Below are 19,822 nucleotides of genomic sequence, written 5' to 3'. Positions count from 1 at the left end.
AAATTCAAAAAGACATTAACCAAACAAGACACACAATTTAAGTGGCTCTTTAAAGTGTACATTTTTCAATGATAGTTAGAGCTACTTTTCTCTCAGTGGTAGCTTTGCTGTGCCAGCAGCATGGTGACAGTTTGTAAGTCCCGTATGGATTTATCTAGGGGTGCTGCTTGTGGAACTGCGTCTGTCTCTGGTTGGTGGATAATGTATTCTGCTCGGTTTGTTGGAGGGTGAAGTCAGGTGAAGTTTGGGTATGATTAACATAATTCTCCTTTTCCACTCAAAATTGTTTTCTTTCATTCATTCTTACTTTATGTCACCCCTCTCTCTCTCTCACACACTCATAGTCACAGATCCAGTATGCATGATTACGTATAAACCCTCGAGTAAATGTTTTGAATTCCAGACTTTTACTTGTAACAGATTACCTATTTCTATATTGCAGTATTGATACTTTTACTTAAGTCATCAATGCGAGTACTTTTTCCACCACTCTACTTAAGCACCACGGACAGCGAAATGTGCTCTCTCTCTCTCTCTCTCTCTCTCTCTCTCTCTCTCTCTCTCTCTCTCTGTATCTAGCTGTCACGTCCCCTGCCAAATTCTGTGTCTTTCCCTGCATTCAAAGAGGAGCTCTGTGGTGCTTGGAGGCTCAGCCAGGTGGGCACCATATGGGGACCCGAACAGACTGGAAGGAGAACAGTCCAGGCTATTTATGAAAAAAGAAAAAATACCAGTCTAGACTTTTCATCTTGCAGAAACTGAGATATTTGACCAGCTGAACCCCAGCTGAACCCCTATTCTGGAGGGAAACGTTTGACGAAAAAATAACAGATCTACAAGCTCAGAACGCAGAATGTTGTGAGCGTGTAGATCTGCTATATATGTGTGAGTTTTGGACAGGGCTTTTTTTGTTTTTTTATTTTCTTATTTGCTTGTTGGTCTCTATTTTGAACTGCATGTTCTGTACCGGTGATGTTGTGAGTTCAATAAAGATCAATAAGGTATGTCTTATCTTATCTTAATATGTTGGGAGTCGTGAGGACCAGAGCTCAAACCCCAGTCTCCCCTTGGCTTCCTGTCTCTCCACAGTGTCATACTAAAATAAAGCATAACATACCAAAAAAAGACCATTCTACCATGTAGGTGACTCTCTCATCCTCTCCCAAGCGTAGCAGCAAGGTTATAATAGTTTTGGCTTTTTCATTTTAGTTTAGTTTTAGTTTGTTAGTTTTAATTAGTTTGTAGAGCAGATTTGCTAGTTTTTATTAGTTTTAGTGTTTTTTTTTTAATATGCTTTTGTTTATTTGTCAGGTGCAGGATTGAAAGGTGCCATATGGTGGTGCCGACAGCTGGTGTAAAACATGTCATCCCAAAAAGCTTATAAATACATAGACTAAAACGAAAACTAAGGGCATTTTGTTTATCATTTCAGTTAGTTTTGTAAACCTGGAAAGTTTTGGTTAACTATGATAACCTTGGTATCCTTTTGAAATACACCTAAAGAAGGAACGAACTGATGCTACAGAATGACAGGGGCCGGGTAGGAGGAAGGTAGACACGTACTCCATCGTTGCTGTCTGGCAGAAACCCTGTATCTCCATAACTTATTAATGCCTTACTTCAAAACAAAAGTAGTGGAGATATCAGATCCACAAGCTTGAAGATTCGGCTATTTTCACTATTTTATATTATGTAATAAAGTTGTAATAAAAAAGGAACGGTTTGGAACATACTAGGTATGTCCCCCCTGACAGCGACAGTGATATATTTCTGGCTCATATCTCAATTCCTACGTGGCAGGGATGGCTCTTTGATGTGTGTCGTGGATTCGCACTGCCAGCATGGAGGCGGCTGCTGCTGATGCTGCTGCTGGTGGTAGCTGGGAGAGAAGAGAGGCAGAGATCAATGTGACTCAGGAATGAAAGTGGCTGTGAAACCTTTTTTTCTCTCCTACACTACGGGGAGCGTGTTTCTGCTGTGTGTAGCATGTATAACACATCATCCTCCCAGTAAGTCTAAAGTTCCAGGACTTCTTTCAAAACTCTGGGAAGTTTCATCATCGTGTCACAGTTAAGGGAGATCTTGCAGAGCGGATGCTTGTATGCTGAAGTTACTATGTGTCTTCCTCTTCCCATGTGGTCTCTCCTGGGATTTATATATGTATTTTTTCAACATTTCCAAAACAAAACAAACCATCAAAACATTTCAGTGTTAAATTATTTTAAGTACTAGTCCGGGACCGTTAGACACCAACTAACTCAGGAACGTAACGATGCAAATAGCGAATGCATGCCCTACCCGGTTATGCAATACCCATTGTCAGAGGCAGTGTTGCCATGTCCGCTTATTATAAGCGACTTTGGGCTTGTTTTTCTGTAAATTGTTGTTTGTAAATTAGTTGCAGGTTGGTTTTTTTTGGGCTTGTTTCTAAAGTGTGGTTACTTATTTAGGCTTGTTTCATAATGGTGTTTAAACTAGTGGTTCTCAAACATTTTCATGTCAGCAATCCCCCAAATAAATATGTATTTGTCTGCGGACTGAAAATATTTTGTGCCAGGGACCAGTGTACCAGATTTGTGTTGTTAAAATATTCCACATTTGTCAACATTTGTCCAAGATTCTTTTGAAAATAGCAGATCTGCAAACTCGTTGTGAGCTTTTAGAACGGCTTTTTTCAAATAGCAAATGTTTGAAGTGCTCATGAGGTATATTTGCTTCTTTTGGGCTTGTGTTCACAGACCTGGTTGCTTATTTCTCTGACAAAATCTGGCAACACCTGTCTGTCTGTCTGTCTGTCTGTCTGTCTGTCTGTCTGTCTGTCTGTGTCCCTTTTGTGCCCATATATGACCACACCGGTCACATTAATTCACATTATTATCATGTGTGTTCTGCAGTTTTGCAGAAACCAAAAAGTGGAAGAGCCATCAGCGTCTGCGATTAGGGCCCTCTGATTGACAGATGCTAATTGGCTCTTCCACTTTTTGCTTTCTGCAAAACGCCCACCCAGCGCTTAGGGCCAGACCGGTCTGCGGAAGACACATGATAATGTAAATTCATGCGTCCAGTATGGTTTACCCCATATGGGCATATCGGTCTGCGGTTCTGGGCAATCTGGGCATATAAATAAATGTCCCTTGGGTCGCTGGCGATGCGTGCGCTGAGTTTGAAGTCGGGGCTCGGTGGCGCAGTCGGTAGCGCTGGCGCCTCACATCTAGAAGTTCGATTCCCGCCGGGGACGCTGTGGGCGTGTCCTTTCCTCCGTATCATCAGTGCCCATACCCTAGGTGGGTTTGGCGAAAGGGCCTTTCTCTGTGGAGTTTGCATGTTCTCCCCCCGTGTCCCATAGGGTAGCTACCCTCTCAAAAAACATACAGTAATCCTGGTCTCTATAGTGTCTCCCCCTGGTTAGCCGGGGCGCTTGATGGAGGGGAAAGTAACTGGTTGGAATAACGTGTTCCTTCCACACGCTACGTCCAACCGGGGAAACTCCCCCCTGTCAGGTGAGAAGACACGATACGAGATACGATACGATACAACTTTATTGTCAGCTTTCACCGAAATTTGCTTTGTGTCCATGACGTCACCGTTCAAGATACAGGCAGGACATACACAATACATTACACAAAGTACATTACAGGACATACATCACAGAAGCAGACAGAAACAAGAACAGTAGAACAAATCCTCTTGGTTTACCGACTTTGGTTTAAAAGCAGAACAGACTGATGTACAAAAGAGTTCTTTAGCATGTTTTTCTTATATTTAGGGACTCTAAACCGCCTCCCGGAGGGCATCAGTTGATATTCATCATTTAAAACATGTAAGGGGTCAGAGGAGATGCTCTCCCCAGGCTGGCAGAGGGAGAGTAGCGCCCAGGTTTAAAAGCTTAGGCAATTGGCACTGGGTGAAAAATAGGCTCCAAAATCTTGTGATAAAAGATCCCAGGGTTCAAACTCTTCAAAAAAAAAAGTTAGAAGTCGGTCGTTCGGACGGTGCTGGAGATAGAGATAAGTGTGTGTTTATCTCTGGCATTCCAGAAGCATTGGCTGTTCTGCCTGTGAAGCCTCATGGGTGTCAGGCTTTGTTCAGCAGCCGTACTGTCAGTGTTTGTTGTTGGAGAGGAGAGGGGCGGTGATCATAATGAATGAGTTTATCTGTGATGGGGGGATAGCCTGCAGTGGATTTGTCATCATTACCAAAGTGAGGAAGATGGCTATTATATTTCCTCCATCTTAACCTCACCTGCCCCGGGTTATTATTCACTGAGTGAGTTTTGATGAGATGGATGACTCAATTTAGGCTGAATAGTTTAGCGTCTGTCTCTGTCTCTCTATGTCTCACTCTCTCTCTCTCTCTGTGTGTGTGTGTGTGTGTGTGTGTGTGTGTGTGTGTGTGTGTGTGTGTGTGTGTGTGTGTGTGTGTGTGTGTGTGTGTGTGCGTGCTATGAATAATAAGAAATCATCTCATGTATTGTACGCCCTGCAGTGTTGGCATGGTACTTGTGCACCTTTTAACCTTAATATTGTGTGTGTATGTGTGTGTGTGTGTGTGTGTGTGTTTCCAGAACAATCAAGGTGGAGGTGTACGACTGGGACAGAGATGGCAGGTAAGAGTAATGAATGCTATTCAATCACAAATTCACAAATGTGTCAACGCAAAGATTTGGTTGTTGTTGAAAGTATGTGCTTGTTTCAGAAGATGATAAAACAATGTTGATCTTTGGTGTATATATAACTTGGGATTTGATCATCTTTCTCTGTCGCTTATCTTCTCTCTGAGCGAAGAATCTAAAGTAACGATCGCATTCACTCGTATGGCAAAAAAAGTTCTCAAAACCATACTTTTTCACTAACCCCAGACAACAAAGTAGTCTTGCAAGCCAGACTGTTGCCTTTTCAAATGCTTCCGTCATACAGCATGGAGCAACAGAAGCTCTGAAAACGATCAGAGGATGAAGCGGATGTGACAAAATTGCCTAGAGGGTGGGCGGGCGGGCGGACGGACAGACGGTGGACGTCACAAACGTAACATGCAGACTTACAAAAATCTAGTGTTCTAAAAGTACAGTATGATATTGAGACCATGCGAACAGAGTGAATGGAAGCACTAGTTCCTTGTTTTCCCCCGCACACGGAGCACAAAAGCTAGATTAAGATGATCAACAGCATAATTACGGGGCCAGGCTTCCAGCATGGACCCGTATTGTTATTGGCATTATTCCATTTCTTCTTCTTCTTCTGCCGTTTTTGCCAGTTCTGGCTGAACCGTGCATACGCTTTTTATGAAACTCGGACATATGATAGATGGTCATGAAAAACGATCAAAAAATTAATCTCACAATCTTTCGTCAAAAGGTGGCGCTATAGCACTCAGTTGAAAATGCCAACTTTGAACAGGTACAACTCATGCCCTGTTTCACCTACAGCCATGAAACTTCGATGCACACATGCGTCTCCTCATGCTGAACAACTTTCACACTCTGACTTTTGACCTCTGACCTTTAGATCTCCCACCATTTTGAATTATATGAAAAACAGTTAAAACCTATCTCCTCCTGGGATTTTTGAGTAATCTGCACGAAACTTTTTACACATGAACTTTGGACCTATGCCAAAAAACGTTTGCAAAATATTTTCCATAAGTGAAAAAATGAAGCTTTAATGAGCCAATGAATATTGCAGTTTTATGACAATTATTCATCTGCCCCTAACACATACATGCAGACTTACCATTCTTTGAAACTTAGCAGAAATGTAAAGGGCCATTCCAAATATCACTGAAACCAATCTTACTCCAATTGGTCAAACGGGGGCGCTATAGCAATTTTTTGAAAATTGAAACTTTAAACAGGCAAAAGTCATGCCTCGTTTGGCCGACAGCCATTAGACCTGCTTACACATGTGCCTTGACTAATGAGGAACACATCTATCACGTTGACCAGTAAGCAGCGCCCTTAGATTGTCCGCAATATTGAGCAGTTTGAAAAACACTTAAACCCAGGATTTTTCAGCTATTTGCGTGAAACTGTATGATCTGTGTGATCTCCTTTTTCACAGGTTCTTGTCTGTTGGTGGCTTCTCGCTTAAATGTGTGCCCCACAACCTGAAGGTCACCAGTTCAAGCCTCACTTGGTGCAGACTTCATCTAAGTTGCATTTCACACAACATGAATACATCTGCAATTGTTAAAGATAACATGAAATACTTAATTGAGTGTTTTTTACATACAGCGGATCTACAATCTCACAACTTTTCAGATAGCAATGAGAGTATGTTTTTTCAATGTATAACATACTTCATTGTGAAAATAGCCGATGTACAATCTGACAACTTTTAATGGTTTGTGAGCTTGTAGATCGGCTACTTTCACTAGTTTTGCTTCTGAGGAGATGTACAATTTCTTAATTGGTAAATGGTTTGTGAACGAGTGATCTTAGTGTTAGTGAAACAGGGGCTTGGGTCATGACAGAAGGCAAGAGTTTGTGATCCTCAACAGACAATATCAGCCTGGACAAAGCTATAGCACTATAGGTAGTGTTGCAGCTACCTAAGAGCGCCTCACGACCACAAAGTTGCTGGTTCAAGCCTCACTTGATGCACACTCATTTAAGTTGAATTGCAAAAAACATGACTCAATCTATTCCGTTTCCATGGCTCTCTCTTCCATCTATTCCGTTTCCATGTCTTTCTCTTCAATCTATTCCGTTTCCATGTCTCTCTGTCTCTTCGATCTATTCCGTTTCTATCTTCAATCTATTCCGTTTCTCTCTCTCTCTCTCTCTCTCTCTCTCTCTCTCTCTCTCTCTCTCTCTCTCTCTCTCTCTCTCTCTCTCTCTCTCTCTCTCTCTCAGGGGCGGACATAGCTTAGCTGAGTGGTTAGTGAGCCCGCCTGGGGAGCCAGAGGCTCTGGTTGCCCCAGGTACGATTCCAGGCCAGGTCAGCAAATGTGTCGATGAAATTTGTCCCTGAGCAAGACTCTTAACCCCTAATTGCTCACAGGCCCTCATTGGAAACAAGACCGCAAAGACTTTCATGAACTGACCTGTTAAAGGAATTATCATTTCTCTTTCTCTCTCCTGGCCCCGTATTATCGCTGCTTGCAGCTATATTTGTACTTGTATCACCAACAGGTACACAACCCAACGTTCCAACCCAGAGTTCAACATTGCTCTATAAGGGAAATGCATGTGGTATTCTATCTAGGCCAAATGTGTGAGTCTGTACTTAACTTGGGTATTTGTTTGGATACTTAATTAAGACTTTCACATATACTGTAGGTTCTGTTTTTAGGTTTAGGTCTGTGATGCTCACCAAGGGGCTTCAATTACCATCTTGTCTCAACGGCAACCCTGTTGTTATTACTCCGCATTCAATGAAGCCTCTTTTCTTCTATCATTTGTTGCAGTCATGACTTCATCGGGGAGTTTACGACCAGCTACAGAGAGCTGGCCCGAGGGCAAAGCCAGTTCAACGTCTATGAGGTGAATATCAATTCTAACAAGATCTCACTGTGAACCCTGAGAAATGGCATCTAGCTATACACATCTTTGAAAGAAACATATATATTTCTGACACCAGTGACATTTCTACTCCTGCCATCGGTGTTCTATTTTAGTTCCTTCCCTCATTCGTATGTGTTTGCACGCTCGTGTGTGTGTGTGTGTGTGTGTGTGTGTGTGTGTGTGTGTGTGTGTGTGTGTGTGTGTTTGTATGTATTACTATACTTGCGAGGACCAAGTATAGTAGAATTTGAAGAAATATACATTGTGAGGACCGTTTTCCTGGTCCTCACAAGACAAATGGTTGTTTTATAGTTAAAAAGAAATAATTTTTAGAGATACGTTTACAATTAGAAAAACATTCAGGTTAGGATTAGACATTTAGAGGTTAGGTTTAGGGATTGGAATTAGAGTTAAACATGATTTATACTTAGTTGCGCGCCAGTGTCGTGCACCGAAAAACAGCCAATCTATAAGCTCACAACGCGTCGCAGCGCGACGCGTTGTGGGCTTGTAGATCTGCTGTTTTTCGGCTTTAGGCTTACGGTTAAAATGGCAAAAAAATATTTTTAAATGGCATTCATAAAATGGCTGTCCTAAAGCGTTGATGTCCTCACAAGTATAGTAATACAAACGTGTGTGTGTGTGTGTGCGCGCGCGCATACATACTGTACGTGTGCATGTGATTCTGCACACTTACACCCGAGTTATAGTTGGTTGCCCACCGGTGTCACACAGCTAAAAAAGAGATTGCAGATCTACAAGTTCACTATGCGTTGCACTGTGATGCATTATTTATGAGACTGTAGATCATCTATTTTTGATGCGCAGCAACACCTGCGTGTAACTAAGTATATATACCGCCGCAGGCTTTACACATGTTGGCGTGTGCATGTCTTCCAATGCGTTCTGGCCCTTCATCACACAAATCCATTTATTACCGGATTAGAGAAACTCTCTCCACACACCTGAGGACGACAATTTATTCCATGCATTACTAATTCCCTTTGTTTTAAAGGGCATTTGTTTTGTGCATGTAGGTATGATATGTAATGTTGCATGTTCCTATTCGTCAAATCCCTACATTTTATTTGCCTGGGTGCCCACAGGGGTGCACAGCCACACATATACCGTAGCCATTTGCAACAGCATAAAACAGGCTCAACAGAAGAGCATGATGGGGATTAAGAATGATTACAGCAATAGCTTATGATTTCTAATATGAGACACACACAATACATGTGTCTATGCGAATTACAAGCACAACTGATTGAAAAATGTCTTGGTGTGGATCGAAGCATTAATCTCTAGAATTTGGAACAAGGGCTCTGTTGGGGACTCGGGGTTTAATGTGTTTAAGGCTTATCAGTCATTTCATGTTTCATGGTCCAATTTCATGAGAGGAATAACAATATAGATTTTCTTTTTAAGACACCGCCGTAGAATAAGAGACAGATTTTAGATAGAAATTAAACACCTGTCAGAAATCTACTTTGAATGATATTTGACATTTGGGAGAGTACATGTGAAGTCAATTTATTTATAAAGCACATTTTAAAAACAACAAAAGTTGACCAAAATGCTGTATTCCAAGGCTGGGTGATACGACTTCAAATCAATATCACGATAGCAGATGTAGCTCACAACCAGTGGTGTGAAGTAACTTAAGTACATTTACTTAAGTACTGTACTTAAGTACAATTTTGAGATACTTTTACTTTACTGGAGTATTTCCAATTGTCTATACTTTTACTTCTACTCCACTACATCTCAGAGGCAAATATTGTACTTTTACTCCACAACAATTATTTGAGAACTTTAGTTACTAGTTACTTATCCTCCTATAATTCGACAAAGCTCTGTGGCTCTGTTTGTCCCCAAAATTCTCTCTGCCCGGTTCTCCTCAGTGGCTGGAGCAATTGATCTGCATTTGCACGCAGCCATTGACTATTACCATGTGCACGGAACACCGAAGCCCTTTTTTCGCTTTCCCCAAATGTCAGCTGTTTATTAGCGTTTTTGTGTTCACCGGGTTGCCAAATCATGTGTGTGAAACAAGCGCCGATGTTGCCACATCTGTGAAACAAGCGGACCATGACGCACTTTGGGTGCTCATATCCCCTGACGGGTATGGTCTAGTTTTAGTAGATATAAATTATTACATTATAAAACGTTACACCATACACCATACATTAACCACTTTAGCCCTATTTTATACCGAGGCTATTTGAAAATAGCCGATCTACAAACTCACAACGCGTTGCAACGCGTTGTGAGCTTGTAGATCTGCTATTTTCAAACATTTTGGTAATTTTACTTTTGGTACTTTAAGTACATTTGGATACCAATACTTGTGTACTTTTACTCAATTACATTTTTAATTCCGGACTTTTACTTGTAACAGAGTACTTCTAGATTGCAGTATTGATACTTTTACTTAAGTAGAACATTTTGAGTTATTTTTCCCACCACTGCTCACAACAACTGAGCAGTGGTGTGAGCTATTTGAGCTATTTTTGTTGAACGTTATGGTCCTGTTGGTTTGCTGAAAGAAAGGTCCTTTTAGTTTTTGGATCAGCAGGTCCTTCAGTGTGTCAGACAAATCCCTGTGTTAATTTAAAGTGCTGCCACTTTGTCCGCAGAGAATTGAAGTAATGTGCATGCAGACATCTTTTGTCTCCGGGCGGGCATGCTTGTTCCTGTTCCATGCCTAATGGGATACTCATACATAATGTGTTATATATGTGATAGAGTGAATTAGCCTGAAAAGCAGACAAATCTGTCACAGCTTTAAAAATAAATAGCCCTGGGCATATTGGTCTGGCACAATCAGTGCCCACGTGGGAAATCTTTTGCTGTGACATTTGAATCTGTTCGTATAACTAACCGCCCCTTGGAAATTAATCTTCCACACCGAAGTTCCAGAATAATATCTGCGCAGTGATATTAGTCTGGGCCATGCCATGTCTAAGAGTGAATGTCATTCGTACCCATCACCCATTACTTCCAAGTAACCATATCTTCAGTGGTGGAAAGTAACTAAGTACATTTACTTAAGTACTGTACTTAAGTAACATTTTGAGGTATTTGTACTTTACTTGAGTATTTCCAATTTCCAGTACTTTTACTTCTACTCCACTACATCTCAGAGGCAAATATTGTACTTTTACTCCACTACAATTATTTGAAAACTTTAGTTACTAGTTACTTTTAAGATGTAAATTATTATATTATGAAATATACATTAACCACTTTAGCCCTATTTTAAACCTAGGCTATTTGAAAATAGCAGATCTACAAGCTCACAACACGTTGCATCGCGACGCGTTGTGAGCGTGTAGATCGGCTATTTTCAAATATTTAGTACTTTTACTTTTGGTACTTTAAGTACATTTTGATGCCAATACTTTTGTACTTTTACTCAAGTACATTTTTAATTCTGGACTTTTACTTGTAACAGAGTATTTTTATATTGCAGTATTGGTACTTTTACTTAAGTAAAGAATTTGAGTACTTTTTCCACCACTGCGTGTGTCCGTACATGCATTTATCTAGCAACAAGACTAGAGCCCCACTAGTGACCCCTCATGCCGGGGTCATTTCCGCGACATACTAAAGCCTATACAGCTTGTGCTATAACCACGCCCCCCCTTCTGTGTCCAAGCGAACTTGAGCCACGTGAGGCACCACTGAGCGAGCTAAAGGGGGTTATGGTTAGGGCCCTTTCATAGGGTTAGGGCCCTTTCATTGGGTTAGGGTTAGGGCCCTTTCATAGGGTTAGGGCTAGGGTTAGGGCCCTTTCATAGGGTTAGGGTTATGGTTAGGGCCCTTTCATAGGGTTAGGGCCCTTTCATTGGGTTAGGGTTAGGGCCCTTTCATAGGGTTAGGGCTAGGGTTAGGGCCCTTTCATAGGGTTAGGGTTAGGGTTAGGGCCCTTTCATAGCCCTTGATCAAGGTCTATGAAATAAAAGCATGAAAAAAGTCAAATAAATACATAACTAAATCTGCCAACTAAAGTACCTCCAGTTTGGTCTTTAAGAATGTGCTGAGAGTTCAGTTCCATTTGACTCCCGTCTTCCGGCAGTTGCCACCCAGTGATATCAATGTAACAACTAGCGAATGGAAAGTGCAAGTAGTCATCTGTAACTTCTTGATAAGCTAGATAATATCCAAAAAATAAGTAAATAAATAAACAGAACGCCATGAAGTGTTTAAAACCACTATTTCCATTTGGCAAAGGATACACACTGACAGGGCGACTATTAAGAAGTGTTTTGGTGAGACTGTGAGAGGGCCTGGAGGGTTGGCAGTTGGCAGTATTCTTAATGAGCAGTTGGGTGTGTCCACAGGCAAAAGGAAAGTGCATTTAAACATTTAAATGTACAAATCTTATGAAGAAATAAAATGTGGATATAATGTCCTCTGGCAAACATGAATGCACTGAGCAACTTTTCAAGCCCATTTGATTTTGAGATAATTGTGTGCAAGTGGAACTTTTGGCCTAATGGTGGCACTGGAGGAAAGGCTATATTTGGGGGTCACCAAAGTCAGCATGACGGAGCACAGCAAATTCTATGGCGATCCAGACAGTAATTAACACACAAGATCTTGTGTGGGACCAACATGGTGGATGTATCAAAGTAGTGCAAATGAATAGAACACACATGCAGTGGTTAAGTAAAAGTATCAATACTGCGATGTAGATATACTCGGTTACAAGTGAAAGTCCAGAATTCAAAATGTACTTGAGTAAAAGTACAAAAGTGTTGGAATCAAAATGTACTTAAAGTACCAAAAGTAAAAGTACTAAAATGCTTGAAAATAGCAGATCTACAAGCTCACAGTTGTGAGCTTATAGATCTACTTTACACCACACACCTGATATTGCCACCCTTGGAGTTGCACTGCTAGTGGGGCTAAAAACGTCCACAAGCCACGGGACAATAACGTGCCAAATTAAAATTTCAAAGGTAGCTACTTGAGGAGTTCTGGTGAACAAAAGCGGCACATTTTTAAAAGCATGCTGTTGATCATAAAACTTTTAAAAGCCACTCAAACACTTAACCAACAGGGAGAGGTCCTCTCCGTTTAGGCTACTCCAGAGATGAGTAAAAATGTCTGACACTGATTCAGTGTTTTTTTGTACCCAGCCTCATCATGTATTCTCTGCGATGGAAATGCCCTCTATATATTAGATTATCTATTGGGCTGAACATTTTTCTTCATCACCCTTAGATTATCTGCTACAGACAGAGAGGACCTCTCTGTGTTTCAGAGGCTTTTAAAAAGATTTTTGACCATCAACATGCTGTTAAAATGTACGATATTTGTCAGATGGAGACCTCAAAGTACCGTTGCCAGACCTCCAATGTGGTTTGTGGACATTTTTAACAGATAGGCCTACATTTAATGTTGGATGTTGGCCTGAAGAGCAGATATGTACTTTTAAGGCCCTTACACACCAGGGACGCAGTTCACCTGAAAAACATATATATATATATTTTTCAAACTATTGTTTGTGTCATGAGTACATTACATAGAATATAATATATAACATATAATATAGACGTAATATACTGTAGTGACGTCATTTTTATTTGGAACAACGTAAATCAATCTGAGCTTCCACACCGCAAATAAAGCGAGTATCTTGAACTTTGAAACTTCGAAAGTGACAAATCCAGAAAGAAATACGAGTTGACTGCTAAGAGTTGATCTCACGTAATGCGGATTTAAATTGTTTTTGCACTGACCACATGGGCTTATACAGGAGACTGCAGCAAACATTTTCAACAAACTAATAACAAGTAATAAGTTGAAAATAATATGACCGTACCTTGAATTTCAGTGCCTGTTGTTGATTGATGCACAGATGGTCCATCTTACACCACGGTGGTTCTATCAATAGCGATGATGATTAGCAGATACCTTCTCCTGGCTGCTTCAGTAACAGCAATATACCGTACATCTGTTTCAAGGCATCTGCTTATTCTCACGTCAAACTCCCACGCATGCACTAATGATTAAATAAAATTGTGTGAAAGCTGTCATCGCAAAGGTGAAGCGGAAAGTCTCACTATAACTCTGGGATGACGCATTTTAGATTTGAGAGATAACCATTATTTTATACTTTGGCTATTAAAAAATAGCAGATCTACAAGCTCATAGCACGGCACCGAGTGCCGTGCTATGAGCTTGTAGATCTGCTATTTTTGAGAAACCGTGAAAACTTGTGCAAATCTTCTGAGTCTTCTGAATCTGAGTATTATATTTTTTTAAGTGAACATTTTGAACTCAATTCTTTGTTTCTGGAGGTCCCTGGAACAAAATATTTTACAAATGTTTGCTTTGCGTGGCACTCGCTACAAGCTTGTAGATCTGCTATTTTTGAATAGCTAAATAAATCTAAAACAACGGAGAATGGGATAATGGAATCTCCAAGTACAGGGGCATCATTATTTCATCACACCTAATACTAAATGTATCGTAAATAATATGTTTTTTTAAGGATTGCTCAGTCCCACACATTCACCAATAATAACATACTGTTTATCGTCTCTCTCCTGATGGAAACCTCATTATGTCCAAAACGGATTTGTTTCAGGATTCAAATTCAAAAACAGCAAAAGTAGCAGATCTATAAGCTCGAAACGTGTGGCTTATTCGCATCGTGTTTCGAGCTTGTAGATCTGCTACTTTTGATACTTTTGTGTGACGCTGTGATCAAGGAGGGCGTTCATTTACGAAAAAACACAAAAGGATAGAATATGGAGATAAGAGGTTTCTGCCCGACAGCAACGATACGGTATAATAACCAACACTGAATTCATTGTGTATCCGGGTAGATTTCAGGTAGCATGGGGGCAGGTTGAAAAACCTACTCCCTGGTCACCCTGGTGTCTCATCATGTTGTCGAAAGACGGTGTTGTTCGCCAAAATAGACGACTATTTTTGGCGAATGACACTGTCATATGATTCGTGTTATGTTGTGTCTGTATTGTTATATAACTTTATTATGATTGCTTTTTTTCTCATTTGCATCATATTTATGACACTGCCATAATGTCCATTGAACCGTTGACAGTTGCAAAAGAACAACATTTAGTTTGTCTCTCTCTCTCTGTGTTCTATAGGTGATGAATCCCAAGAAAAAGCTGAAGAAAAAGAAATACGTCAATTCTGGAACTGTGAGTATAGAGCCCTGACAATGGTGTTAATGGTGTAATTTTATTCTCCATCACACATCGGTGACACTTGACAAAAAGACCTTCAAGTTAACAATGCGTTGCAATTATGCTGCTTTACCAGTGGTGGAAGTAACCAGGTACATTTACTTAAGTACTGTACTTAAGTAAAATTTTGAGGTATTTTTACTTTACTTGAGTATTTCCAATTTTCAGTACTTTCACTTCTACTCCACTACGTGGCAAATATTGTACTTTTACTCCAATACAATTATTAGAAATCTTTAGTTACTAGTTACTTTGTAGATTTTGATTATCATTACAATAAATACATTAACCACTTCAGCCCTATATACATTTCAGCCATTTGAAAATAGCCTTGTAGATCTGCTATTTTCAAAAGATTTTATCCATTTTAAAACGTATGAAATGGGACATCCTGCATTACGAGTACTTTCTAATTTTGGTAATTTAAGTACATTTTGTACTTTTTCCACCACTGGTTATAAGCTCATTTTATTGCTCCACCGCACATCGGTGACATTTTGCCGTAAAGACCTTCAAGACAAGTTAACAATGCGTAGCAGTTACGCTGCTTTACCGCCCTCACACGACCTTCTACTGCTACGGCTAGTTCTTCCACAGTGTCTTCTTTAATTAGCACGTGTTTATCGGACGTTTTTACAGAGATGCCAAACAGAGCAAAATGCACGCGTTGAAAGTGTGACTGCGACTTGTCCTCATTAATTTATATTACTATACGTACAGGCTAATTAAAACCCCTTTGTGAAAGAGCAGCAAGTGAACCTTTACATTGTTAATTCACCAGCACTATACTGTTACTGGTTGCTCTTGTTCTCTCCTATTTGCCCTTTTAAAGACGTGGGGAGATGAAAAATACATGTCTCACACTTTTAGAGCATATATATACTGTACGTGGTCCATTTGTGTGTATTTTTTAATATTAAAAGTCCCTAAAAGGCCAATCTTAATTACTTCCTGTGAACAATGACATAGATAGATTCTTATGAATACTTACTTGATTTCATTCACCTGTTTGATTCCCATAGATCACGTTCTTCCAAACACCTGATTTTAATAGCTATACTCCATTTTGAATCTCATTCAAAGGTGACGTCCAGACGGTGTATTACTCATTTTAAACGTAATCAGCACACTAAAACATATATATATATATGAAAACATTATAAGTTAGAAATAAGCAATGTAGTAACAAACATGCTTCACACTGTTGGTCTCTGCCTCCTGCGTATTATTAAATGGTAATAGATTCTACCAAGCCCCGCCCTGCCTGCCACGCGATTGGCTGAATGCAAAAACCAGAAAACAAGCGCCAAACCCTATTTGTTCGACTGATCGAATACCGCTGCCGGTATTCTCTTTTCCGACAACCGCAGACTATTTATTTTGGCCGATAAAGTAGTTAGTAGTAGATAATAGTTTTGGACCGCGGCGGAGGTGTGCCGGCTCAAGAGAACTTGAGCCACGAGAGGCACCACCGAGCGAGTTGCCGTGCCGAACGTTGCAAAGTTCGCTTGAGCCAACTCAGCGCCGTCGGAGTTATGTACCGACAGGCACAGAATCGTTCATTCAGACTGAAACTTCAAAATAAAATGAACAAAAATGTAATTTCACCAGGACTTCAAGAGTCAGTTAACTACTTAAACCCCGGCATCCTATTCTGAGAAAACTTTCGCTGAAATTGTTACTTTTGACAGGTCGTACGCCAGAGTATAAATCAGGCTTTATCTTTGTTTGACGTAAAATAATGAGTATCTACACCCAACGAGGCATCCACCATTCTCTGCCCCTTTCTACTTTGTTTAATTGCATTCTTCTCTCTCGTTAACTTTGTAACAGCTGTTGTAGTTTGTACTCGCATCATGTGTTGTATCATGACAGAGGAAAGTGCCAAGCAGAAGCAAAGCCATCCAATGTCTTCCGGCAGACATTTGAAGTATTACGGTAACCGAGAGAGAGAGAGAGTTTTTGTAGAGGCAGCTAGCTCCACATCATCACTCGCATCACTGAGTTTTAGTTTCAAATAAACAGACTTTAGGCTGTTTTGGTGTTTAATCCCACATGGGAGACCAAACTCAAGCCAAGCTCTGTCAAGAGACGATCCCTGCTTGTATGGCCAGGGGAGATCATTTGCTCTTAATTTGTATCTTCGGGCAGTATTACTTTTAGGTCCCGATTTCTGCTTCAACTTACAGGATTTCCACCAGGCCAGTATCTGTAATGTGGTTATAGGAAATTAGACGGTATTACGTACACTACAGGCTTTAAGCCTAGTTTATACTGTATGAGACACGCTATGGATCGGGGGTATTTATTTACTCAAGACATCAGCGCACTGACGAAGCTGTGCAACATTAATGATGCAGTGTGAGGAGGAAGCATGAACCAAGTGGCACATAGCCTGTGAGACATTCCAAAGGATGTCAATGAGCCAAAGAGATCTGCCTCAAGGTATAAATGACACTTCAGGGGGCTTGGGAGGCGCAGGGGTAAAGTACCTCCACCACGGTGGAGTGCAATCCAATCCACTTTATTTATAGAGCAGAATTTAAAACAACAGTGTTGAACCAAATTGATGTACACTCTAAACAAAAACAAAAACAAAACAAGAGCAAAAACAATACGCAACTAGAAAAAGTGCTCCTTGGAGCACAGGTCTCCGCCAGGTCAGGTAGGTTTTTGTGGCCTCCTGATCGATCATACTGGAGATAAATATTCTGTTACTACTTGAAAAGTTAGGAAAATCGAAAAATCACTGGCAATGGCTGCACGCAACCAGAAATAAGTCTGGCTGTTGGCAAAACGACTAAATTGGGAGGAAAATAATTGGCTAATTTTATTTTTTTGAAAAATAAATAAATGACTCTTTAATTGGAAAAGTGATGTGAAAACGGATCACATTGCACTCCTAAGATATGCAGTGGTGGAAAAGTACTGTACTTTTGAGGTATTTGTGCTTTACTTGAGTATTTCCAATTTCTAATACTTTTACTTCTACTCCACTACATCTCAGGCAAATATTGTACTTTTACTCCACTACAATTATTTGAAAACTTTAGTTACTAGCGACGCGTCGCGTTGTGAGCTTGTAGATCTGCTATTTTCAAACATTTTGATACCAATACTTTTGTACTTTTACTCAAGTACATTTTTAATTCCAATTCTGACTTTTACTTGTAACAGAGTACTTCTACATTGCAGTATTGACACTTTTACTTAAGTAAAAATGTGACTACTTTTTTTTCCACCACTGAAGATAACTATCTGGAATTTCAGAGTGGGAGTATAACATGGCGTGCTGTGGGGATCAATTTCCATCTCCCCGTGTTCCCTATTACTGAGGCATGCACCGCACACAAAAAAAATGCCTCTCATCCTATTTTCAAACTCACCTTTCAACGCTTAAAATAAACCCATCAGTCATCCTGGTAGCAGTGGGTCTCCACAGCCCACATCTTCTCCTCGCCGGAGGAGGTGTGTGGTTGGTGTTATTAGTGAGCCTTCGCTAATGACAAGCCGGTTGCATATCTCGTTATCAAGTCGGCATATGGCAGCAGTTTTGTGTTTTGACAGAGAGAGAAAAGCTACGGGTTATACTACGATGTGTAACGCGCCATATGTTCTCTGTCCCTGTCGCTTTCTTATCCCCAGGTGACCCTGCTGTCTTTCTCTGTGGAGGCGGAGTGTACTTTCCTGGATTACATCAAGGGAGGGTGAGTGGGAGGGAGTGAGTGAGTGAGTGAGTGAGTGAGCGAGTGAGTGAGTGAGTGAGTGAGTGAGTGAGTGAGCAGCACATAGACTGTATGTTGGCTTGAATGTGGAATGATGCAATACCTCAAGCTCAAAGCTATGCTGTACCATAGAAAATAAATCACGCTGGTGATAATTAATAAGTGTTTCTAGTAATTGAAATGTATACGGTAATTAGCACACTCTCACTTAACCACTTAGACCCTGTGCACTTTGTTGGTGAGGGTCCCCCAGGGGTCTACACTTGGTCGTCGTCGTCGTCGTCCCCCCCCCTCCACACCATATGTCTTCGTCGGAAATTAAATCTAATACATCTAAAATAATACAATACAGTGATGTTAGGTTTTCAATTAAGTGAGTCCCGGAACTCACTAGTGGTCATTCGAATGAGTCCCACTAATCTTAGATTAGATGTTGGCCTATTTGACAATGCAGAAGCATAATTGCCTTTGATGCCTATAACATTAACGAGCATCAACGAGACACTAGTCTCGCGTAGCCAGACCCCACAGAAAATGAAAAACAGCGACCTCTGCTGTTTGTGATATTGAGAGATTAACGAGACACAAACACCTGCCTTCTGCAGTGCTCTAATTTGAAAGTGACTGTTTTTTTTCTTTCAAAAAACGATACCGATATTTTCCGATATTACATTTTTATTCTAATATCGGCTGATAATATCGGGAGGCCGATAATATCGGACATCCCTACCGGAAATAACCGATCTGCAAGCTCATAGTGCTTGCAGATCTACTGTTTTTGCAACAACTATTTTTCACTGAATGTTTGACAGTGCCACCACTACACTCGTTGAGGAGTAGGGTGAAATTCAGGCAACAGTCAGGCAGGATGAAAAACCCTTCTTTATTCAACAATACAGAATATCTCAGATCACAAGAAAGCCCCGATTCGCTGGGTAGCATCTGTGGCTTGAGGCTAAGCACTTTATTTTTTGAATGTGTGCGTGTATGGAGAAGCGCAGCACCATTACACACGGAGTACTCAGTGGATATTGGGGATGGTTGATCGAGACTGACAGAGATAATCCAAATGTCAAAATGTATTAAAAATAAAAAACATAAAAAGAATCTCTGTCAGCCTCATACGAGGTTATATACCTAAGGTTAGGTCAGGTCATTCGTTGCTCACAGGGTAGTGGTATGTAATGAGGCATTATTAAACGTTATCGTCAACCAGTTGAAACCAGCTGTAGCCGGCTGGCTGTCGGCTTTTAACCCATTAAAACCAGGAACGCATCTGTGTAACCGCTTTAACCATTATTTAAACTTTGGCTATTCAAAAATAGCAGATATACAAGCTCATAGCGCGGCACCGAGTGCCGCGCTAT

The 19,822-nt window shown here is 40.6% G+C and overlaps 1 protein-coding gene across 3 annotated transcripts in view; it reads left to right on the top strand.

Moving 5' to 3' along the window:
- Window positions 1-19,822, top strand: part of cpne5b (copine Vb) — a gene marked incomplete at both ends in the record, with an annotated part of 280,331 nt that overhangs the window by 225,589 nt on the left and 34,920 nt on the right. For 2 of the 3 annotated variants that reach the window (XM_084061233.1, XM_084061232.1), the window contains 4 exons: window positions 4,565-4,606; window positions 7,405-7,480; window positions 14,632-14,685; window positions 18,376-18,437. In XM_084061233.1, the coding sequence (XP_083917359.1) occupies window positions 4,565-4,606; window positions 7,405-7,480; window positions 14,632-14,685; window positions 18,376-18,437 (234 nt within the window). Of the gene's footprint in view, window positions 1-4,564; window positions 4,607-7,377; window positions 7,481-14,631; window positions 14,686-18,375; window positions 18,438-19,822 lie in introns of all 3 variants that reach the window. The other variant, XM_084061231.1, reaches the window with a different exon arrangement.

This window comes from Gymnoscopelus microlampas, assembly GCF_963454915.1.
Source record: "Gymnoscopelus microlampas genome assembly, chromosome: 7".
Classification (NCBI taxonomy): Eukaryota; Metazoa; Chordata; class Actinopteri; order Myctophiformes; family Myctophidae; genus Gymnoscopelus; species Gymnoscopelus microlampas.
The sequence above is the reverse complement of the archived record's forward strand: the minus strand, read 5'-3'. Positions and strand labels throughout refer to the sequence as shown.